The 26,199-nt window shown below is 36.2% G+C and overlaps 1 protein-coding gene across 2 annotated transcripts; it reads left to right on the plus strand.

Moving 5' to 3' along the window:
- Nucleotides 1-85: 85 nt before the first annotated feature.
- Nucleotides 86-26,129, plus strand: rhot2 (ras homolog family member T2). Of its 2 annotated transcripts, none has more exons than XM_022674079.2 (19): nucleotides 86-288; nucleotides 4,100-4,158; nucleotides 4,239-4,320; nucleotides 4,686-4,729; nucleotides 6,420-6,473; nucleotides 6,580-6,632; nucleotides 7,150-7,258; nucleotides 8,445-8,546; nucleotides 10,134-10,232; nucleotides 11,949-12,057; nucleotides 12,213-12,333; nucleotides 13,396-13,480; nucleotides 13,603-13,748; nucleotides 13,877-13,977; nucleotides 14,776-14,906; nucleotides 15,931-16,011; nucleotides 16,981-17,103; nucleotides 18,881-19,080; nucleotides 21,960-26,129. In XM_022674079.2, the coding sequence occupies exons 1-19, from the start codon at nucleotides 252-254 to the stop codon at nucleotides 22,075-22,077; spliced, it is 1,854 nt and encodes a 617-aa protein (XP_022529800.2). In that variant the 5' UTR covers nucleotides 86-251; the 3' UTR covers nucleotides 22,078-26,129. The 2 variants fall into 2 exon arrangements, with proteins under 2 accessions (XP_022529800.2, XP_022529801.2); XM_022674080.2 differs by having other exon boundaries at nucleotides 18,884-19,080.
- Nucleotides 26,130-26,199: the final 70 nt, after the last annotated feature.

Below are 26,199 nucleotides of genomic sequence, written 5' to 3' on the forward strand. Positions count from 1 at the left end.
TGATAAACAGAACGTTACGCTGTGCTGGTAGCTCCTGCTCTCCACGGACGGGAAGCACGTGTCGCTCAGTGTCCGGCAGGGGGCGCTGAGCTCCGGCTTGATCTGTGCGAAGCGGACGGTTTCTCCTTGGACGGGAAATGGGTCAGAGAGAGAGGAGGAGAGCGGTTTGAATTAGTATAAACCTCAGTTTAGAGCGTTCACTCAGGATCAGGAGTGATTTATAAACCTGGCAGAGAGATCCGGAGCGGAACATGAAGCGCGATGTGCGGATCCTGCTGCTGGGGGAGCGTGAGTACCCGCACTAACTACAGGAGACTGACTAACTACTGCCACAGACAGGCAGCCAGGCTAAGCTAAGCTAACTCTCCTAACTAACATAGGTTAGCTAGCGTTAGCTATGCTAACTTCATCAACTTTATTCCCCATAGTGTTTCTAACTAGTTAAAAGCAGCACATTTCGTGTATTTAGATGGTTATTAATGCATGTTAGCACTACCTAGCACATTTCAGTAAAGCGAGCTAACCTAACTGACCTAAGTTAATAAATATGGAGATTTCACTGAATTCTATGAAACACGACCGCTGGAGTCCAATAGTGCAGAGATCAGACAACCATATATGATCCGAATATTAAACCAATTTATTTATTCATTTATTTTGTGGTCCAAATTTGGTAGATAGGTACATAGCTAAGCTAGTTCGCTAACCTAACTAGCCTAACTGTATAAACAGGTGTGTCTCCTCCCTATCTATCTAACCTGGCGTTAGATAGCAGCTCTCTCTGACAGTTAGGTCATGCCTGAGGCGACAGAGGCTCTGTACTCAGTTTTAGAGATTTAGAGATAAAACTTTACCTAAAGGCAGCGATTTTACACCTTCTAAAACTAGATTTTATAACGTTAGACTTCTGTTAGTGCTGGGTGGTATATCACGGTATTTTTTAAGATAATGACGGTTTTACGGTACATCACAGTATTTTTTATCATTATTTATGTATTTATTTATTTTTTTGTATGACTGGGCTTTAATATAGGTTTGTGACTCTACTCTTAGGAGTACATATAACATACACTAAAGCTTTTTAATAAAGGCTTTGATTAGTATTGGGTTTACTTTGTCCCACAAAAATACACAACATATAAAGAAATGAGAATTCATGAACAGAAAAACAGCTGAAGAATGTAAACTATGGTGCTTACAAAGAGATACGCCAACAATTTTAACACGGTTTCATTTACAAAATATAAAAAAATATTTTAAATAGTTACATAAACACTATAAAAGGACCTAAAATACTCAATGTTCAGTTATTAAAACAGCCACAATTCCCTTTTTTCTCCAGTTAACAAATATATTCAGTTTAGTGTGTATTATTATTATCCTTTAAGCTACAGTGATAATAAATTTAAACAGGGCTATAGTTACTGCTCACCTCGTATCTGGAGATTTTGGTAGTTTTATCTGAATAAATGTCTCTGCACACAGGACTGTTTTGGGCTTGTCTGGGGCAGGAGAGGAACTTTTCTCTGAGCTGTGGTTTATTGTGCAATTCCAATCCTCTCACTCCAGTCACTGCAGTATTTTAGCTTGATATGCTAACTGGCTAGCGTTATCTAGTTGAGCTGTGTGCTTCTTTGGCGGCGCTGTTCTATACAGCGGTCCTTGGCACATTTAGCTGTATGTGAGAAACAGTTCTAAATTCCACTCCGGTATACGGTATAAACCGGTATACTACCCAGCACTAGTTATTAATAGTAATACTGGCTAGCTAGTTAGCTTGAAGTATGTTCCCCCCTGCTAGGTTAACTATTCAGGTAAAATTCACAGGTGTCTCTAGCTAAACCTCTTGAAATACTGAACAAATTCAGATGAATTTTGAGCAAAAATATCAGTAACATTTCCATACTCTTAAATAAAAGACTAACACAACTTATCGCTGTTTTTTTGAGATGTTCCTTTACAAGCTCATTATCGACATTAAAAGTGGTTACTAACTAGATAACCTAGCTTGTTAACATTGTAAAGCAGTAGACTTGCATATCTTAATTTAAAGCCTCCGTCTGGGGACTACGCAAAAAAGTACCTTTAAAATGTGCTTTGTAGTGCAAATTCATTTCAGAGCAGATGAATCTGGTGGATTTAGCACAGAAAAATGTTGCTTTAGAATGTCTAAAGTCGTTCTATTTTTAATGTAATTCCCTTGTAAGGCCTATTTAAATTTAAACATACTGTGGTATGAAAAAGTTTGAGCGCCCCTGATAATTGCCATGATTTTCCTTTAAAAATCATTGGTTGTTCGGATCAGCAATTTCAGTTAAATATATCATATAGCAGATGAACACAGTGATATTGGAGAAGTGAAATTAAGTTTATAGGATTTACAGAAAGTGTGCAATAATTATTTAAACAAAATTAGGCAGGTGCATAAATCTGGGCACCCAAACAGAAAAATTACATCAGTATTTAGTAGATCCTCCTTTTGCAGAAATAACAGTCTCTAAACACTTTCGATAGCTTCCAATGAGAGTCTGGCTTCTGGTTAAAGGTATTTTGAATCATTCTTCTTTACAAAACATCTCCAGTTCAGTCAGGTTTGATGGTTTCTAAGCATAGACAGCCCACTTCAAATCACACCACAGATTTTCAATAATATTCAGGTCTGCCATGAATACAGCCCTTCAAAAGGCTTCTTCTGCATTACTCTAACTTACAGCATCTCCTTCTGCAAAGTATGTACAGTGTATGCACAGGGACACCATCTGCATCATGGCTTATGTTGTAGGTCTTTGCAGTTGGTCTGTAGGTTGACTATGACTGTTCTCACCATCCTTCTCCTCTGATTATTTGAGATTTTTGCTTGGTCTGCCACTTCAGGTCTTAACTAGAACTGTGCCTGTGATCTTTCATTTCCTCACTCTGTTCTTCACAGTGGAAACTAACAGCTGAAATCTCTGAGATTTGAGCTTTTTGTATCCTTCCTCTAAACCATGATTTAGAACAATCTTTGTTTTCAGGTCATTTGAGAGTTGTGTTTTAGGGCTCACATGTTTCCACTCTTCAGAGAAGATGTAAAGAGGAGAAAAACTTGCAATTGGCCACATTAACCCTTTCTCATAATTGGATTCACCTGTGTTTATAGGTCAAGGGTCAATGAGCTTACCAAACTAATTTTTGTTCCAATAATTAGTGTTAAGTTATTCAAATCATTAAAACAGGGTTCATGCGGTCATGAAAAACCTGGAAAAGTCAAGGAATTTAGTTTGCATAAGTTTTGGTCTACAAATCTTTGTGTTTTTGTTTATCGAAGGACAAAAACTATTCTGAGATAATTAATAAGTCAGCTCAGAGTTAATTCAGTAACTTAGCCCTACACAATGGAGCTCTCAGGATCTGACATACATTTTATTATTAAAGATTGTGTGTCAGCATTTTTATCAGATTCGTTTTTGGACCTAGTATAATCAATACTGATTATAGTTTTAGTTGATTTTTGTTTTTATTGTCTATGTCTGCACTGATGTTTTAAAAATCGCATGGTCATAAATTCGCCTTGAAGGCATTAAAAAGTCATGAAAAAATCGTGGAAATTTATTGGTATGAACCCTGATAAAATGACAAGGGTGCACTGATTTATGCACCTGCCTAATTTGGTTTAAAGAATTATTGCACACTTTCTGTAAATCCTATAAACTTCATTTCACTTCTCAAATATTACTGTGTTCATCTGCTATATTATATATTTAACTAAAATTACTAATCTGAACAACTAATGATTTATAAAGGAAAATCATGAAAATCAGGGGTGCCCAAACTTTATTTATTTTTATTTTTTTTATATAAATATACCACTGAATTTGATTTGACCACATTAACATCTATTCATCACAAAAAGCTTTTACAAACATGATCCAATGACCACATTTCTGCCATGTTTAACAAATGTCATTATCACTGTTACAAGTAGACAAAAGTGCACTGCATAGCTAAAAACTGCAGCAGTCTGAAAGCCTGAATATGGTTATTTGGGAACTTAAGGTATCCAGGCTGTTTTTAAAGTGTTCTTCTGTTTTTCATGTTCTCTCTACTCTCCTTTCTCCAGCCAAGGTGGGGAAGACCTCTCTCATCATGTCTCTGGTAGGAGAGGAGTTTCCTGATGTGGTGAGCATTCATTTTAATGTGTTTTATTATTTATATGCTGAAGTGTGGTTACATGAATGACAGCGGTCGTTATTCGCTAGGTTCCCCTGCGAGCTGAAGAGATCACCATACCTGCTGATGTCACGCCTGAGAAAGTGCCCACACATATAGTAGACTACTCTGGTAAGCTACTATTTGTTATTAATTTGATTTGTGTATGTGTATGTGTGATAGTGTGTAAATTGTTCATGCATTGTATTGTGTTTAATGCAATTATTTCACTTTTTAGTTACAATTTTTTGCTAGAGCCTAAAAATATCAAAATTATATTTATTAGAGCAGTTCAATATTATTAAATAATAATATTTTGACCTGCGTGATCAATTTAAACTTGTGTCATGGCACCATAGAAAAAATAAACAGAAACTGCCATTTTACAGTGTTTAATGTTGTGAAACAATGTGTTTTATTGTTACACTGTTAGTATAGATATATGCATATATTGGTTGGTGGAGATAATGAAGGCATGCAAATTCTTTTGTTTGCAGAGACTGAGCAGTCTGATGAAGTGCTTAGACAAGAGATTGTTAAGGTGAGTAAAACAACTTTAAGGCCTTAGCTTTTGCATTATTTTACATTTTAAAATGTTATTCCAACAGAAAAAGAAAGTAAATTTACCTTTATATAAAGGGTAAAAGAAATATTTCCCAAATGTGCTGTTACCTAAAATATAAAGTGCTCAGGTAGTCTTGGGATATCTTTTTTTTTTTTCTATTTCCTAACCATTTTTTGCTGTAATTTATTGAACAGTGGTTTCACTATATTATAACTTATTAAAGTGGCAGTTCGTATTATTTTGTTTCTAAACTGAAAGCAGAAGCATTTCTGAGTGGAGAAGGGATAAAATAATGTGTTTAATGGTACCAGTGTACTGGATCACCCATCCCTGCTAAGCCTAATATATTTATTCTAAAAACTGGGGTGTCGGGTCGCTTTTCGCTGGAGTTTATTTTTTGGCCACTTCATGCGTCTTTATGTACTCATGTTGCACATACAGCCTCTAAATGAGGATCCAGCTCAATTTTACTGAACGCCAGCGGCTGGTGGAACAATGGAGACTTCAGAAAGAAAAACTCAGAGCTCAGTAGCTCATTCAATCATAGTAAAAACAAAGCTCTCTCTCTCTCTCTCTTTACATAACATCTACATAACATAACCTGGAATCGGATTCATCCGCTCTGAAAGGAGACCACATCACACCTGCCAGTTTAAAATTATTCTTCTGCATGCTCTGTGCAATTACCTATTGCCACCAGAGAGAACCCTAAATCCCAAAACTTACGAACATCAGCTTTAATCAGTTCTTTGGACCCATCTGAACAACAGTAAATTATGTTATTAGTATAATAATAATAATAACACATTTAATATCAGTGTGAAACCCTGCTTGTTAGAAATGGGAAATAGTGTTATAGTAGTCATGGTTTCCCACTCAAAAATATTCACATTATATAAACATGTATAGTCCTAGTCAAACATTTGGATAGAACCCCGACCCTATTGTTTTATTTTCTACGTATTAATACGGAGGCATCAAAACTATGAATGGGCGCATATGTAATTTATTTGCAAAGAAAAAGGGTTAAATAAAGCAAGCTTATGTTTTATACTTTAGATTCTTTAAAGTAGCCACATTTTACTTTGATGCCAACTTTGCCCACTGTTGGCTGATTCTCTGTCGCTTCATGAGGTAGAAGCTGGAATGGTTTTCCAACTGTCTTAGAGGAGTTCTAAAGTTCTAACTACACATGTAGTTATAACTACTTTTCCTTCACTCTGTACTCTAACTCTTGCTCCTAAACCACCTGGGTTGGGTTTTTATATCAGGTGTTTGTGAGGCCCTTAATTCATTTTTCATATAGAAACGTTTATTTGGTTTGCTTATAACTTTTCAGAATAAATGAAAACCTTAGCATGAAAAGTAAAAAAAAATACACAATACAATTAATCCAGAGTGTCCACTATTTATGAGCACTGGTATTTGTTTAGCATATGTTAGTTTCCACATGCAAACATTGTCTTGTGATCGCTTAATTATCAATGGATTATAAGTTTCTTTCTATTGTAATATCACAGTAATATCCATTCTGCAGTAAAACATTGTTGTATGAAAGTCGTTGTGACTCAGATCTTGTAAATAACCCACTGTGATTGTCTTTGGTTATCTGATTGTGGTTTGTGTGTTGTTTTGTTGTAGTTAATGCTGGCATCTTATTTTCTAGGCTAATGTGGTTTGTGTGGTGTATGACGTAACGCAAGAGGAAACCATCGACAAGGTACTGCCACTGTAAATATTCTCTTACCTGCTTTCTATTACCACATGTAATCTCCTTCTGTGTCTGTGGCTCATGTTTAAAGTGTTATTTATTTTCTGTATTTCAGATCAGGACTAAATGGATCCCGCTTGTGAACGGTGGTGCAGAAAAAGGCAGCAAGTACATTGCAGTCAATATCTCTTCTTCACATGCCTGTTTAATGCTGAGTGACAATGATTTAAACTTAGGATTCGCCATTTTCAAATGAATAATTTTCTCAGATAGATGATATTTAAGTCTGTGTTAATGTTGGTGTTCTGAGCTTCCTGTGCTAAATCTTACACCATTACACTTACATTCACACTCAGAGTTGGCCAAAACATATTTTCAGGAATGAAACTCACTGTGGCGTATTGGTGATAATTAGGTTTGTGAATTTGAGTTTGAAATAACCACAGACTCGCTCTGTGTGTTTTAGCTGTTGTTAAATGTTTATTTCGTAAAGTTTTTGAGAAATTGCCAATACACAAGGTTTTCACTATTTTATATATATGTGCCATATTTATCAGTTTCTTTAGCTTCTGTGTGTTGTACGTCTGTATGAAAGTAATTTTTAAAACTTGTGTTTGGAACACCAGCAGTTACTAAAGCATTTCATTATGTTTGTAGCATCATAGTTATTGTCTTGTTGCTGCAGGATTCCCATCATCCTTGTGGGCAACAAGTCCGACCTGCGCTCTGGCAGCTCCATGGAAACCATCCTGCCGATCATGAACCAGTTCTCTGAGATTGAGACCTGCGTGGAGGTTAGAACAGCTAGACACACACACACACACACACACACTCGCACACACAGCGGGATTGGTGAAGGGCATTGCTCATTAAACATTAAGGCGTCTATCTTGCATTCTGCGCAAAGTGTGTCGCAATGCTTATTGATACCTTACACTTACCTTACATTGGCTTTGGCTGGATTTTTGTTGTATAGATAATTTAAAAAGTAAACTTGGGGTTCGTACAGTCATGAAAAAAAGAGAAAATAGCAATTTCCAGGCCTAGATAAGTTTTGGAAAAATAAAAATACCCAAATAGTTTTGGAGAGGTCAAGAAAATCTGCTCTACAAATCTTAGTGTTTCCATTTATCAACTGAGAAAAGCTGCTTATTTAAAAATCACGTCACTTTGCATTAGATAGCTGGCTGCGTGGGTCCTAATCTGACTGGAGTTTTAGCTGCACTATAACTGTAAATTCGCACAGTAAGAGGAAAATGCTGATTTAATGATGTCTCGCTTTATTCAGACTAATTTAAGGCAGAGATGGGAGGACCCGAACTGCAAAATATGCAGAAATTTGTGAGATTTGTACATGTAAAAAGCAGCGCTGCTGCTAACCTAACTAAAATACTGGAAATCTAAGCTTACTTGTAAGTAAACTAAAGCACATTACTCACCCAAAAAATAGTTTTCAGGAGAGAAATCTGTGTAGATTAACTTCCAGTTTTTTTTTTTTAAAGAATAACAGTTTTGTTTACTTAACTTAGCCTTACTTAATTTATATATTGTTCTATTATATTCTCATATTAATCATGAATATTTGGTATTTTCAAATTGGATACTTGTACATTTACTATTACTTTTTAAAGAGAAGAAACATACTTGAACTCTTTATAATTTAAATCTGCTGAGTTTCTGTTAAAAATCTCAAAGTTCAAATCTTGAAACATTAAATCAAGTTTATATTAATTTAAAAACATTTGTTCTAATAAACATACATTTTTGATTAAAATCATACAAGTTTGTTTTTCCCTATGTGAATTTCAGTTTTCAGAAACTTTTGCAAAAGTTAGGCAAAGTGAACAATGCCTAAAATCAAATAATTTTAGTGTGTCTGTGGTCCCCTCTTTGTGCGTTTGTCAGCACAGTCAGTGTGTATCAAATATCCCAGCCTTGCTGAATTTTACAGTGTGAGCATTTCTGCCTGTGTTTCCTCAGTGCTCTGCTAAAAACCTGAAGAACATTTCTGAGCTGTTCTACTACGCACAGAAAGCTGTCCTGCACCCTACTGCACCTCTTTATGATCCTGAGGACAAACAGGTACACACGCATGTGCACACACACACACACACTCACACACACACACCTCTCTGGGGTTGGAATCCCATTAACGCTACTATTTTGGTCGAGTGCACTAAAGCCTCAAACAAATGCATCAAACTAGAGCATCATCACACTCAGCTGTGAGGATTTGAGGATTACTTTTAAAAATGATGGATCTTGATAGAACTGGCCTATATTCTGTCTGACAAACCAAACAATGTTCATCTGAAGGCAGTTTTCCGTTTCCTTTATTAACTAAACACTTTAATTATATACACTTATAGTTAGGCACAAGAATTCACAGTAATTACAATCTGGAGTTTTTGTAAAATATACATTATTATATACAATTATCTGATCCCTTGCTGATTTTGTAAGTTTGCCACTGACAAAGACATGAACAGTCTATAATTTTAAGGGTAGGTTCATTTTAACAGTGAGAGAGAGAGAGAGAGAGAGAGAATCCAGAAAATCAAATTGTACAAAATTTATACATTTATTTATTTGAAATAAGTATTTGATCCCCTACAAACCCTTAAGAGTTCTTCCTGGGTAACTTGTTAATGATCTCAAGGCAGCTGGGACCACAGTCACCAAGAAAAACCAGTGGTAACACAATATGTTGTAATGGATTAAAATCCTGCAGTGCCCGGAAGTCCCCCTGCTCAAGAAGGCACATGTCTGAAGTTTGCCAATGATCCTGGATGATTCTGAGAGTGAGAATGGATGGAGCCAAGTAATGTAAAATCCTTCCCTCCGCCAGGATATTAAAAATGGGTTGTGACCGGGTCTTCCAGCATGACAATGAACCAAAACATACAGCCAAATGCTACAAAGAAGTGGCTCAAAAAGAAGCACATTAAGGTCATGAAGTGGCCTAGTCAGTCCCCAGACCTTAATCCCATAGAACACTTATGGAGGAAGCTGAAGTTCTGAGTTGCCAAGCAACAGCCTCAAAATCTTGATGATTATGGATGATCTGCAAAGAGGTATGAACCAAAATTCCTCCTGACATGTGCACAAACCTCATAATCAACTACAAAAAAAAACTTATTTCTCTCTGCAAAATGCCAAAAAATGTATATAATTGTATACATTTTCTGAATTTTATTTTTGATATTGTATCTCTTACTGTTAAAATAAACCTACCCCTAAAATTATAGACTGTTGATGTCTTTTTCAGTATGGAAACTAAATTAATTAATTAAATTAATAATTATTCCTTTCACTGTGTGGATATATCCTTTTTAATATTTGCTAAATTCAATATTGCCTATTCTGTTTACTCATCATGATTGAGCTATGTTGACATGTTTAAAGAAAGTGTTTTATTTTACTTATTTTCAAAACCCTATATTTTTAATAATTAATTGCTCTTTAAAAAGTAATGTCTTAATGCATTTTTGTGGAATTGTACCGTCATTGTATCAGAGGCATAATATGGTCCTAAAATTACAATAATTTAGTTTATAATATAGTTGGTCGATATGGAGTAATATGGTTATAGTGATGAGCCTACTTCCATCTTTGTTAAACATTGAAACAACATTTGTGCTAAATAAGCTGCTGTTGTGTGTGTTGTAGCTGAAACCCCAGTGTGTTCGTGCCCTCAGTCGGATCTTCAGCATATCTGATCAAGACAACGATCGAATTCTCAGTGATGCTGAGCTCAATTACTTCCAGGTAAGAGCGTCCAACTCAGGAGTGTGATGGTTTACTGCTTTTTTTTTTTTTCCAGAGATGCGTATTAGCAAGTATGACATGCATCACAAAACAGGAGTTACAGGAGATTCAGTACATTGCAATAACTGTCATAATATTTTTAGAAAATATAAATCCTGAATAAAACACATTTTGTGCAAAAAAAACAGTGAAATCTAGCAAAAGAGTAACACACTGCTATCTAGTGGGTGAATTCAGTACTCAGAATCACTGTTTGAATGTTAAAGTTAAGACAGTTAACTTGTTTGACACATGGGAATTCCATTAATTGTCCCGTGTAAGAGCTACAGGTGTAGGTGATACAAAACCCTTTTTTCTGCAGTAAAATAAGGTATTTACATTTTTTTTTCCTCTCTCTAATTCACTCAATAATTTCAGATCAGTAACAGGAATCAACCCAAATTCTGCATGTTGAAAACTGTAAACTAGACAAATCTAATGAAGCTAAAGGTTTGGAGGACGGTAACTGGTTGATTTCTGTTTTTAGGAAAATATTGAGTTCAGGAAAGAGACAGTTTTATGATTTTATTCTAGGGGTGAAACGATTACTCGAGTTATTCGAGTAACTCGATTTAAAAAATTGATCAAGTAATTTTCTGTGCCTCGAGTAATTGTTTATTTAATTTAAAAAGTCAGCGCGCGATAATTCACGCTTTTAATGTGACAGCGCGCTCAGCGTCACGTCACCCGCGCGCAGGAAAGAGGAGCAGGCAGCAGAGGTTTTAGTTTAGAAGAGGGTATTTTGAAGCGGCGAGGGAAAAGAGCGACACCTGGCGAGGAAAAAGAGCAATAATAATGGAGCTTTTTAAGCTGGACAGCATGTATTCGCTCTTGTCTCCCACAACAGCACGTTTTTAACGCTGCACTGTCTCAGCCGAGGATACATTAGCGGAGCCGAGAGAAGATTAATGTAACTTATAACAAATCAATAAAGATTAACATTAATAGTTTATATATTAATGTAGTTTATATGTAGTTTATAATGGAGTACTGACTATTAGGAATACTGTCTAATGTGTGGTTAGTTTATAAAAAAACTGACAATTCTGGACCTAATACAGGCTTTATGTATGTGAATACAGCGCTGAGGAGTTTATAAACGAATATATGTCACCAACTTGTTGAGACGAACTGGCAACATCTCTGCTGTTCAAAAGCTAAGCTGCACAACATAATGCAAATATTTATGCCTTTTTATTGATTAATTCCCTATAGTTTTGATACTTACAAGAAATCCTTGTTGAAAATAATTTATCTTAATTTATTAAACTGCTAATTATTAAATTATTATTATTCATTTATTTGTTTCTATTTGTGTTTGCAGTTTGGAAATGTATGTTGTGAATTTAAAAATATAACTTATCTAAAAAAGGAAATCAATTGGTCATTCATTATTAAGTAAAATGGCTTTTTTTTATTACTCTTTAAGCAAACAAATATGTTTTATCCAATTACTCGATTAATCGAATCAAACAGAGTACTCGATTACTAAAATAATCGATAGCTGCAGCCCTATTTTATTCATCATATTTTGACATTTGACATCTGTTTTATATTACAATCATGCTTTTTTTATGTAATGCTTGAATAGAAGTGCTCAAGATTTACTGGTGTAATGTCAGGCAGACATTTGACAAAATACTTGTTAATATTTGTGTTTGTTTTGTTTTTGTGAAGAAATCCTGTTTCGGGAACCCGTTAGCCCCTCAGGCTCTGGAGGATGTAAAAACAGTAGTGTGGAAAAACACCAGTGATGGAGTGCAGGACAACGGCCTGACGCTTAACGGTAACACTCGTTCACATGAAATTGAACTTTTATGCACATTCAGACATGCAGAAAGCAGTGGCAGTTCTACAATAATACAAATACAATATTACTTTCTTGCTGAAAAGCATTTACTATTTTTTCATTTGTATTTAATTATTTTTTTTTTTCTCCAGGTTTCCTGTTTCTCAACACACTTTTTATCCAGAGAGGACGTCATGAGACTACGTGGACCATCCTTCGCAAGTTTGGTTATGACGATACACTTGAACTTACAGATGACTACCTCTATCCACAGTGAGTTTAAATCTGAATTCACCACTAGGGCTGAACCATATAGTATCATGCGCAATAATATCGCCAACATTTTGGATTTTGTAAATGATATTATACCCTGAAATATCATACCATATCACCCACCCCTAATTATCACATCATGGTGTGTGTGTGGGTGTGTGTGTGTATATTTATTTATTTATTTATTTATTTATTTATTTATTTATTTATTTATTTATTTACTGTTTTTAGCAAATGAAAAACTCACACTGTTCTCATTTCCTATTATATATTTACTAGAAACAGATTATATCTGTCCAGTATAATTAATTTCACTTTAATCCTGGATATATGGAGATATATGGAGTGCATTATTGATATCATGACATTCTGGATCATTGACATCTGTTACAAATCTGATTTTTTTTAATATCTCAGTTAGGAGTGTGCCAGATCATATTGTATGCAGTAATAAAATTAAATTAAAATTTTGTTGCAGTAGTGTATTCTTGAAATATATATATATATTTTTTTATTTAATGTTTTGTCATATCTCCAATTGTTATTGCGTAAACACCATGAAATATTGTGATATTATTTTAGGGATATGTCGCCCACCTCTATTCACAACTGCATTAAAACAATAGTTTACCCTTAAAAAACTGATAAGCTGTAGTTGTTAGCACCACAGTTTTAATCCAACTGTTAGAAATCATGACTAAACTGCTCCATTCCAGCAGAGGCGTGTTGTATCCATTGTTTAATTATTTTAATTTGAAAGCCATCTGCATTGTTTTGTAATTAAATTAATTGACATAAAAAAAAAAATCTAAAATAGTGACAGAAATAATTTTGCATCTGTGGGCCACATGTACAACCCTAATTGCAATATAAAACATAAATGAGAACAGAATACAGTGATTTGCAAATCCGTTTCAGCCTTTAATTTAATATATATTTTTAAATATTAGTCTAGTAATAGCTTGTTTTTCTTGATACATTCAAGAAAAACAAATATTCAGCACTTCAGTTTGAATAAAAAGTGTTGAATAAAAGTTTTTTTTTTCTCTTACGTTTCCTCAGGTTACGAGTGCCTGTCGGTTGTACGACAGAGCTGAATCATCTCGGATATCAGTTCCTTCTGAGACTTTTCGAAAAGTATGATGAGGTAATGGAGTCTTTTTTTTATTTTTTTTTTTATCTTTTATCTTTTATCTTTGAGACTCTGAGGGAGATCTCTGTGGTAACTGTGATGGGTAACTGTGTCTGTTTCTCTCTGTTTTTGAACAGGATAAAGACTCTGCTCTCTCTCCAGCGGAACTGAGGAATCTGTTTGGCGTGTTTCCCTACATGCCCTGGAGCGAGTCTGTGTACAGCAGTGTCCACACCACAGAGGAGACGTACATCTCTCAGCGAGGCTACCTCTGCCAGTGGACGTAAGAAAACCTGTAACTCTGTTTTTTAATGACCTTGAGCTAGAAAAAAAAAACTCCCTCTGCTAAACCTTCATTCATAATTATAGATTTTTCGTCAGTCATATAATGTTTTGTTGGGCTGTTTGCAGGTTGTCTGCGTACCTGGATATACACAGGTGTCTGGAATACCTGGGCTACCTGGGTTACCCCATTCTAATGGAGCAGGACTCTCAGACGTCTGCAGTTACAGGTACGCACATGTATTTTTCTAAAAATGTGTTGATTTGCCTGCATTGTGTGTTCCTCAGTTACTTGTCAAATGTAATTCCAACTGTGTCTCATTAGAAATAAAAAAATAATTAATTACAAATGCTTTAATAGGCTCACAATTACATTCTACACACACTTAACACGCGTCAGTGAGGAGCAGCAGCCAATCGTGCACAGTGTACTCTCAACCGGAATGACCGTCCACCTGAAGGACTGCATCTGACACTGAGGATTTGACCCAGCTCAGAGTGCCAATCCATACCTGGACTTCTGGGCATACAGTCACACATTCACACACCAGGATAACCAGTTTTTTTGGACAATTTAGAATATACGATTTACCTGATATACATGTTTTTTGGAATATGGGAGGAAACCTGAGTGCCCCGATGGAAACCCACGCAGACACATGGAAAACATGGAATCTCCCCCCAGATAGGTACTTAAACCCAGAACCCCAGCTCTGGGATGCAAACATGATAACCGCTAAGCCACCGTGCCGCCGATCATATGCTGCTCTCTGTTTACCGTTGCGAAATTGAATAATCTGACGAGATGTTAACATGGAAAAATGGAGGTATTAAAAAGGAGCAGCACTGACCATCTCTCAATACTGCCACCTACTGGAGGTGTGAATGTGAATTTATTTCTAGTTTTTTAGTAGTTTTCTTCTTACATAATAATATAAGGTTATTCTCTCTCTCTTTTTCTCTCTCTCTCTCTTTCTTTTTCTTTCTCTTTCTCTCTCTCTCTCTCTCTCTCTCTCTCTCTCTCTCAGTAACAAGAGAAAAAGCTGTAGATCTGGAAAAGGGGCAGACACAGCGCTCTGTGTTTCTCTGCAAGGTGATTGGTCCCCGTGGGACAGGAAAGACCGCCTTCCTACAAGCCTTCCTGGGCCGGAGTTTTGTGGTGAGGGGTCAGCTGTATTATACTGTAATATAACTAAAGAGATGTTTGCATTATTCTAAACACAGACACTCTGTAATAAGACTGCAACTAATGACTATACTAGTAGTCAACTAATCTGACCATTATTTTTGGATAAGTTGCTTAATCCCTATTATTATTATTATTATTAGTAGTAGTAGTAGTAGTAGTAGTAGTAGTAGTAGTAGTAGTAGTATCATTATCATTATTATCATCATGCCCATCATTTATCTTTCCTGTTGGTGAGGCTCCTGATCCAATACATGTTTTACTGCATCTTCACTGTTAAGCTTTTAGGGCCATAGACAGATTTTGTAGGACATTTTGATAGATGATGTAACTATATAAAATTACAAAGCATATCATATTATATCAAATCATATATTAAAATCACATGCCAGATTGTTGTTATATTCAGGAAATTCTACTTAAATATGTTTTAATATTTATCAATATTAAAAGACTATATTAATATATACTTGACCATGTTTTGATCAAAAACGTAATCAATCTCTTCTGTTAAATTTTATTGTAATCATTTTAATGAGAGGGAGTGTATAAATACTCAATTATTTTATTAATGTAAATTGCAATTAAATCTGTTTTATTATTATTGTATATTATTCATTTATTTATTAGCATTTACTTCTTTTAGTATTAATATTTCTCTTTGTATTGAGCTCTTAAATTGCTTCTGTAACCTGAGTTGGTTTTCCCACCAAACAGTGCTTGTTTAATAGCTTCAGAGGATGCGGTGTGTTTTAGGGCAAAAAGTTTACAATTCTGTGGTGACAATTTTTTATAGTCGTCATTATCGATTATGTCGACTAATCTTTGCAGCCCTTCTGTGTAAAATTATTATGTCAAAAAAAGTTGAAATTGAGCTTCTGTTATTTAGATATTTTAAAATGTTCTTTATGAACTACTCGTCCATTTGTGTGTATATTGTGTTTATTAACACACATAGATTAAGGAAGCTTTTTTTTTGTTTGTTTGTTTGTTTTAGAGTGACGAGCGCAATCCCAGTGCCTTCTCTCTCTACACCATAAACACTGTCACTGTTGCCAACCAGGAGAAGTATCTCATCGTAAGTAAACATATGTATACGTACAGGGGTTGGACAATGAAACTGAAACACCCGTCATTTTAGTGTGAGAGGTTTCATGGCTAAATTGGAGCAGCTTGGTGGCCAATCTTCATTAATTGCACATTGCACCAGTAAGAGCAGAGTGTGAAGGTTCAATTAGCAGGGTAAGAGCACAGTTTTGCTCAAAATATTGCAATGCACACAACATTATGGGTAACATACCAGAGTTCAAAAGAGGACAAATTGTTGGTGCACGTCTTGCTGGAGCATCTGTGACCAAGACAGCAAGTCTTTGTGATGCCACGGTATCCAGGGTAATGTCAGCATACCACCAAGAAGGACCAACCACATCCAACAGGATTAACTGTGGACGCTGTAAGAGGAAGCTGTCTGAAAGGGATGTTCGGGTGCTAACCCGGATTGTATCCAAAAAACATAAAACAACGGCTGCCCAAATCACGGCAGAATTCAATGTGCACCTCAACTCTCCTGTTTCCACCAGAACTGTCTGCTGGGACAATAAATTATTGTGGTCTAAAACCAGGTGTTTCAGTTTCATTGTCCAACCCCTTTTTATAATAAATTTTAATTAGGGATGCATGTATACTGTTACAGGGTTATTTACCAAACACAGCTTGTATCTAAAATTGGACAGTTGTCCTGTGGCCAGTGTCCTTAACACTGGGTGTGTTAAGTGTGTGTGGAATGTAATTGTAAGCGTCCTTGAGAGCAAAAAGGCACTATATAAATGTAATTGTAAATAAGTAAATAAACAGGATGAAGGGAGAAAAATAAAATATGCAGAGAAACAGAAAGACAACAGTTTGTAAATACAGAAGTACAAAGAGAAGAATGTTTCCTTTTATCATGTTGCATATGGACTCATTGCCTTAAACATATTTGTTTGTACTATGGATACAAGAGACTGCTGTGTCACTTCCTCTCTGATATCCATGTTGTTTGCTGTAGCTGGAGGAAGTCGATGTGGAAACAGAGTTCCTGAAGGCGGCGGATGCAGCGTGTGATGTTGCCTGTCTGATGTATGATGTCAGCGACCCAGACTCCTTTAACTACTGTGCTAGTATTTATAAGGTATGTATAGACCCAAAAACACAAGTTGGATCCCTGTTGAACCTGCAGCCATCTGTGACTGGGAGTAAAAACAGCATTACTGCCTCATTCTCTCTGGGTGGGCAGGATGGCCTTCCTTTTTCAAACAACAAACAGATGCATTTGCGAGCTGATTTAATAGCTGATTTAGGTAACTATTAGCATGATCCTCTAAGTAGAGCTCTCTAATGACAATATCATTGTGTTTAGCTGTTGCAGTTTAAAGACAAAAATGTTGAAAAAATGTTGTTCATTTGTTGGATTACTGCTTACGTTCGTCATCTTCAAAATGTATCAGTTATGTACACTGGCATGGTGCAAAGCACAAAGTCTTGATACCATCTAAAATCTTGATAATAGATGATGCCATTAAAATTAAACTTTGACCACACACTACACATACAGTCATGTTCAAAGGCTTAGGCAGCCTTTTCAAAATGATAAATGTTGGCATTGTTAAAGGCACACTATGCAATATTTTTCAGTTAATTAATGCATTTCATACTGTTTTGATGATGAAACGGATCATTTCAGGGCGAATGAAGGTTCTTATGGCCGCCCTCGTAGGGGAAAAAAAACATGCCCACAGGCTCACAAGTCTTGCATTACGGCAAATACTATAGACACGCCCCCGGCAGACATCGAGAGGCATGCATTCTCCGAATGGCGAGATCTAACAGGCTGATTGTAGCACAGGGCTGACTTCTCTGTTTCTGTGCATGTTTGTGTTTTCACTATGTAATTCATTGTTTGGGAAGGTGTTTGTCTATTTTTTTGGATGTGGTCTGTTGCTGGATAGCTAAGTTGGTAGTGGTGATGTTTGTTTAGATAGATTAGTTAGTTAGCTGGCTCGCTGGCTAAACATTATTTTGGTAATAAATACATAACTGCCTTTCTGTCGCTTGCTATTTGGCAAGCTTGCTTAATAAGTGAAGTTTAGTCCAGGTATGTTAATCGTGTATATGCGCAGGTTTGTTTTGAAGTACGTTTTACAATAAATCTCACCATAAAACCTTAAAGCCATAAAATTCATGAAACTAGTGTGTCTGATTAGACTAGCGTTTACTTATGACCCTAGAACTCTTGGCCTGTACTACACATGGCAACATTTGAAACAAAATGAATATATACCTCTGTAGTATACCTAGTATACTACCTCTGTGCTCAAAACAATCACACATGGCTACGGGGAGGAACCGGGTGAACAGCAGGGCCTCTAAACTTTTACATTTACTTCTGACCAGCCAGTGAAGCCTAGTAAAATAAAAAACAGCAAAAAAAGAAACCAACAACCAAGACTTGCATAGTATCCTTAAAGTAAACACATCCTCTGTAGATCATCAAACACAACACTATATTTAAGCATATCAGCTTTTTTTTTTCATAATAAAAAATAGTTTTAAAAAGGGTAATTAACAGTGGTGGTTCATAGATCCATCATGCTTTGAAGCTGTGTTGCCACCAGTGGCATTGGAAGTACCCCATGAATTGAAGGGGGAAAATAGATTCCGTTAAAAAAAAAAGGACTGAAGCTGACACGAGGATGACTTCTGTAACAGTATAATTGTTTAAATACTTCTCAAATCAAGTAAAAAAAAAAATTTAAATGCTCAGTTGACCGAAAATTCCATCTACCAGGACCAAGACTTTTTGGTACTGTGTTTAATTGCTGGGTCTGACTGGATTCTACCAGTAGTCTAAGTGTTCCAGTAACACATTTTTTGATGCTATTTTATTCCCCTTGTCTGTGTGTGTTCAGCAGCACTACATGGATCGCGGGGTGCCGTGTGTGGTTGTAGGCTCCAAGATCGACCTGCCAGAAGTGAAGCAACACCACGGCATGAGCCCCGCTGAATTTTGCTACAAACACAGGCTCCCTGCTCCACTGCGCTTCTCCACAGTGCACACACAGAGCAACACGCACATCTACACCAAGCTGGCCTGGGCTGCTATGTATCCGTATGTACACTCTCCCTCACACAGACTACCTCACACACTCACAGACACTCAATCTGAATTGGTTAATTTCAGGGATAACCCCTGTTCTGCATTGGTTTGTCCCCAAAAAAAATTGGTATTGTTGATTTACACTGTATATAATTTGCACCAAGTTTACGGTACACTGTTTCCGCCCCAATAACCTTTTTTTTGGGCTACAGTTTTTGGGCAAAAGTCTTAGGTTGGAGGCATTGAATGAATTGTCATTTAATTTCATAGGAAATATCTAGCAGGTTTAATATGTGAACTTGTTGGCAGCTTTAAATCCTGGTAGTCTGTAAAGGGTTTGTCACTTAAAGACCGCCTACACCTCTGAAAAAAATGAAGAGACCACTTCAGTATCTGAATCAGTTTAACTGATTTTGCTATTTATAGGTATGTGTTTAATTAAAATGAACGTTGTTTTACTTTATAAACTACAGATAATATATATATATATATATATATATATATATATATATATCAGTGGCGATTGCTCTAAGACTGCAAGGGAAGCTCAGCTTCCCCTAAAATGTAAAAAAATAACTGATTAAATATATACTGTTGTGTGTACATGTCACTGATTTAAATATGCGCTACAACGCGCTGAACTTAGTTCAGAATCAGCTTCTTATCACTGGTAACGCCGCGGCTTTCCTCTCACTCAGCTTCACTGCGCTGCTTTAAACAGTGCGGACGCTGAGCGTCCACAGACTTCAATCGCGGAGCAAAGCGCGCGGCGAAACGAGACGAGTCATTGGATAAATGCTGGGCTTTGTCCCGCCCATCGGATGCTTAGCGTCTCTGGGGGTCTATGGAGCAGTGGGCTGGCCTCGGCCGGCCCGGACGCTCAGCTTCTGCATGATGATTGGATGATCTGTCTGAGGCGGAGTCCCTCTTTGATTGACAGCTAAATAAGCAAATCAGCGATATTTTAATGTAAAAATACATGATGGGAGCATTTTCATTCTGTTCTGAGTTGAACCGGAGACTTTCCTAATCCTTATAGCGGCATTTTCTTTATTGAAAACGACTAGCGACAAATCGAGCTTCTATTTCAAGCTGCACATAATATCAGACAGTTTTAATGTTGTGGACCGGATTTTGGAGAAGCCATTTGATAGTCTTCCAACTTAGAGTTAAACAGCAGGGCAGATCAACTGCTCAGATTAATTTGGTGTAAAAGGTGGGGAAAAGTAACAGGTCTTTTCAGCTGTCCTGGTATGATAAAGTGAGCGGGCTGACTGGAAGTGCTGTAACAAATAAAATGTACTGATGGCCATGCCTCTTGATGAAAAGATCTTAGGACATAAATGAACAGGGGCAAGTAGTAAGTATTGTGTTATCATTAAAAATAATTTAAATAATTTAAATTAGTAAAGGGATTATTCAAGGAAATTAAAACTGTCCAAAAAGGAAATAAACTTACCTGCATTTTTTCCTTTACCAACTTTAAAGATTTGCGTAATGTTTTTTTTTTACTGGTCATTTTATGTTTATTCATGTCATAGCGTCTTTTTTTATGTAATTGTTCAGTGTAAAGAATGGGTACCTTTTTGTTGTGTAGTGAAAACTTAAAAATAATGCCTTTTGTTTACAAAAAAAAAAAAAAAACTCTCAAGGAGAGTAGATTTTTGTATAAATAAAACTACATATGTTAAGATGTAGGCCGAAACTGAGCTTCCACTCCTTGAAAGACCAGCATACGCTAGAGGTGGGCGATACCGGGAATTTTGGTATCGATCCGATACCAAGTAAACGCAGGGCCAGTATTGCCGATATCGATACTGATACCGATACTTTTTAATATTTAAGCTTTATAGATCCAAATGATCCAAAAACCTAGGATATAATTTCACCAAACATTGTAAGTGATAACAAAATACTTTAGTATCACAATCAACATTTTTTGTTTAGAAACAATGGAACAGTAACAAAACAAAGTTTAAATATAAAATAAAAAAATATAAAAAAAATAAAATAAAAATTCTCCCCTCACTAGACATCTTTTCTAGTTCTTTGTTTCTTTTTTAATTGAACTGTCATTTGGAAAAACAATAAAAAATAAGGAATTGTCTTCCTTTCAGTGCAATTCAAATGCAAGTTTTTCTTAAATAAACAGAGTGTAAAAAAATATCACTCAACACAAATCTCCTGAGGTAGAGGCGTGTCGACTCGAGGAGAGCGCTGAGTGGGCGGGGCCAGGCTGAGCCTACCTGCGTGGCGGTTTGGCTGGCTTTGCTGAGCCATGTGACGCATGTGCAACAACAAGAGACCAGAGAGTAGACTGTGGTGAATCTTGTGCGAAGCAGTCAGTGCGTGCGGCAGAGAAAAAAGCTTGAATATCGATATTTTTACACGAGTATTGCTCAATACCAATACCAGCGTTGGTATCGATATTATCGATATTTGGATCGATCCGCCCACCTCTAGCATACGCCACTATATATATACATATATATATATACATATATATATATATATATGTATATATATATATATATATATATAGATAGATATATTACTCAGCTTTTGCATAGGCTTTTGTGACAAAACGTTTTTTTCAGAGAACTGACAGACTCATAGTGAGAGTTCCTCCTGATAAAAGGAATCCGTGACTGTGTCTCAGATCAGTCATGTAGTGTGCACACCGCAACCATTAAAGGATTCCTAAAACACAAGGCAACACTATAGTGTAAAGAGTAAAATGATCAGAAATCTCATTGTAGTCATGTAGTGTGAACCTGATATTAGATTCTATACTTGGTGTCATGTGAATACATGCTGTAGAATGTTTTTTTTGTTTTGTTTTTTTTTGTAGTTTCTCAGTTTTGTGTATGTCTGTCTTTATTTATCTGTAGGCACCTGAATGGTTCAGACATGAGCAGCACTTCTTTCTGGCTTCGTGTGACTCTTGGGGCTGCAATCGCGACTGTGCTGGGCTTTGCCTTCTACAGAGCTTTCTTCAGACACAAATAACACACACACACACGCTCCAGCGACATTCTTTGATCATCTCATTCTCTTCAGTTGTTGGCCCTCCCTCTGTTCTTTCTCTGTCTGTCTCTCTCTATCACACACACACACACACATAAACACACAGTCTGTCTGCCTTATTGTGTCATTTAAGGACAGGCGTCCCCAGGAGACGTGGAGGTAAGCGTCAGAGTGGAAGCCCAGTCTCTGTGGCTGTGGTCACCAGGACGTGGGACAGCTCTGTACCGCTCCAGTGGGACAAATCCTGTTATATATCCTGATGTAGCTGCAAACTTCATGCTGGAGTAGAAAGCTGAGTTCATGATCACCATTTATGGTGGATGTTTGACCTGATGTTTTGCCAAATTGAGCTGCTTTGCTTAAGATGAGGCCTCCGCGCACCTGACAGTGTCAATAATGGAGAGAAAGAGAGAGAGGTGGAGAATGTGTGTATGAAAGAGTGTATGAGTGTGAATGAGGGAGAGCTGCTGCTGCTGCAGATGTATTGAATTATTTTATTTAGGTAGACTCTTTTCCTGATTGCCAATTCAAGCAAGCTGTTTTTTGCATAATAATGATGACTGACAGCGAAGAAGACTTTCCGTTGTATTTTATTTTATTTTTTTCCAGAAAAGCTGGTTTTGGACCATCTGCACTTATATTTACACCTTCATACAGTGATTTGGCCCCTTATGAGAGACCAAGCCATCTTTTATAACAAGTCAGATAAAAATCAACAAAAGCATTGAGTGATTGGATTTTTTAAAGGGAATTCCACCAGGCTTTCAAAATAACTGCTTAATTTGAGGTTTGATGTGAAACAATATTCCGTTGTTTTAAATAGATTTACCCAGAGTTAGTGATAATAGGATTTGATGATCTCAATGTCTTCTGCACCCATGTAAAGCAAATACAAAAATTAAGGTACAAATTTGTGTTTGGAAGCTTATTTCTTTGTGCTTTATGTCAGTATATCTTAAACCCTTGCAAAGCCTGTTTTTTTTTTATTATTTATGCTGCCACATTTGTAAGGAATTTGCAATTGTGAGATGAGCAGTTACACCCATGAAAAAAATTGCCAAATTATTTACTTGCAGTGCCAAACTGCTTATTTTGCTGTTGCTACTGACACTTGTTTAGAGCTTGATTGTAACCTGATTGGCAGCACCTGAGAGCCTGATTCCTGCTACAGTGGTCAGTTTTTTTTTTTTATTATTTATTATTATTTTATAATTTTATTTAAAAATTTTCCCCATTTTCTCCCCAATATACACCGCCAATTACCCAACCCACTCATTAGGACTCCCTCTATTACTAGTGATGCCCCAACACACCAGGAGGATGTGAACCAGTATCTCCAAATTGAAGGCCAAATTCCATATAATGAGGGTTGTAAAGACAGGCCGTGAAGTGGGCGTCTCAAGAAGATTCAAACACCAAATGAGTAGGGCTGCAACAATTAGTCGATGTAATCAATGTTGATTATTTAAATTTGTCGACTTATCGTTAATTTGTAAGCGTATCGCATTACACAATGTGCTGTAGACAAAAGTGCAATGGAAGATGGGTAAAAGGATCACTTAAATTATGTAATCTGTTCTGCTGGCACACTTTTAGAGACATAAACTGTGAGCAGTTTACACTCAACTTAGTTTATGTCTCTAAAAGTGTGCCAACAGAACAGATTACATAATTTGCTCACTAAATTTCAGTAATTTCCATGTTTAAACAACATCTACACCTTTTAAATGCCTTTTAAATCCGATGTTCAGCTGTTACTATCGTTTTTAGAGATTGAGGAAATTAGGGCTGCAACTAATGATTATTTTGGTAGTCGACTAATCTGACGATTATTTTTTCAATTAGTCAATTAGCCAACGATTATTTCTGCCATCTCTAAAAACAATAGAAACAGCTGAACGTGACATTTAAATGGCATTTTAATATTTGAACGTTGTTTAAACAGGGAAAGTAGTGATATTTAGTGAATGAATATGTAATTCGTTGTGTTTGGGCACTTTTGGAGACACAGACGTTGAGTGTAACTTGTGTGAGTGAGTCATTTACCCATTTTCCATTGCACTTCTGTCTTCAGCACTTTGTGTAATGCAGTACTGTTACAAATTAACGATTAGTCAAATAAAATTTGTAGTCGGCAAATTTATATAATCGACATTGTCGATTATATCGACTAATCATCGAAAAATAATCGGTAATTGCAGTCCTACAGACAAGTCAATGGCAGAATGAGCTGTTAGGCAGTAGCAGAAAGGATTTATACCTTTTTTTAATGGACGCAACCCATATATTCAACTCTGCTGCTCATCCCACAAACGCAAGTTCCTTACAAATGTAGCTCCATTTGAAAGGGAAATTAACAGGCTTTATAACAGTATAAGATTTATAGGCAAAATACATTAAGTTATACAACAAAGAAATAATCTACCACACACATTATCTATTACAGGTCGTGGTATGTTTTTATATTTACTATCTAAAATGTCCGAATAGTCTATGGCAGGAGATGTACTTCCTGTTTGTACGGGCATTCATTTAGACAAGTTGCTGCTTGATGAACATAACTGCTTGATGATAGAGCCTTCCAGTTCTACAGGCTTGCTTTACTTGCCACAACAGCAAGGACACATCATGCAGATGTTGGTAGGTGTTCTTCACTGTGTGTTGCACTGCCTCTAGCGTTCTGTGTGTGCTGCACCTCGCGTATGTTGCGTTCATTTCTAAGGATGAGCACAACCACCACCCCAGCAGGAATATCTCTATCATAAAGAAAATACGGAACACTGTTAGGCCAGAGAGATTCATCCCTCAGTGCAGAGACACCTGCAACACAATTCCTTCAGCAGCCTCTATTGTTACAGTATTGCTCTGTTGACTGTTGACTGTGTGTGGGGAAAAATAAAACAGCATCATATTTTGTTTATTTAATTGACATATTTGCTCTTAATTTGCATCCTTTCCGTGAATGAAAAGGGCTTATATTTTAAAAAGAAATTGTAAGTCACTATATCCTCAGAACTTGACGAAATCCTATTTAAATCACCTGTAAATTGTTTCTAAAAGTTTGTGTGGACCTCATTTAGAATGATCAAGCCCTTTTAACAAATAAGGATGTGTTTAATCCATCAGGTTCAGGATATATAAAACCCTCTGAAAGTGTTTAAATCAACTTCTTCACATTATTGACTGAGTTAGTTAGTGGTTTGAGTTAGAGTGGTTTGATGTACAGATATGAATTCCAGTATAGCTTTTTTTTTATTATTAAGATATTAATTTTGTGACTGTGTGGTAATGAGATGAAACCAAGTATCTGCAATGCCGTTATAGACATTTTATTTTCTCCCAAATGATGAGTAAACCTAATGTGTATTTTTGAGTTATGTTTTTATGTTTTATGTTGATTATGAAATAATAGTGATAAACCTGGAAAAATATGGACTACTGTTGAGGGTTATAAAGCCTTGGACGTGCCTTTTTTCCATGAAAGTATTTTTTTCAGCTACATGTTGTAGTATCTGTATCTGATAACTAACCTAGAGTAATACAATGTCTCAGTACTAACTGTGTGTGATATGTAGCTTTTTAAGGGTTAAACAGTTCCTATTGCCTCGGCTAGGGGAAAAACATCTTTAGTAAAGTTCTGTAGAACTGATCATTTTCACATCAAACCACTCTAAATTTGATCACATCTTAAACTTAAATTTAATTGTGCAGAAAATGTGAATAATCGGTGGAATTCCTCTTTAAAGACTAAGCACAGAAGGTAATTTTTAAGGTAGCGTACCAGTAAACAATTTAAGCTGGTTATACATGCCGGTATTGTTCCTCGAATAATTCCATATCTGACCATATCTATTATGCATATGCCTTTAAGTGTATGCACATCATATTAAACGGTCCAGCTCCAGTCCCTTGAGTTTTGCCCCTGGGTTGTGGACTTATACCCCTATGATTTTCTTTGAATTTAATTGAAATGCTTCAACGCAAGTATGTCCTAAAAAAGGTATTTTGTAATAAAAGGTTTTTTAATGTGTAAATATTTACTTACTGTCTTGTTTCCTTGTCGGAATGTAGTGAATGTGAGATGCTATATAATGGTAAATGTTT

This window comes from Astyanax mexicanus, chromosome 6, assembly GCF_023375975.1.
Source record: "Astyanax mexicanus isolate ESR-SI-001 chromosome 6, AstMex3_surface, whole genome shotgun sequence".
Classification (NCBI taxonomy): Eukaryota; Metazoa; Chordata; class Actinopteri; order Characiformes; family Acestrorhamphidae; genus Astyanax; species Astyanax mexicanus.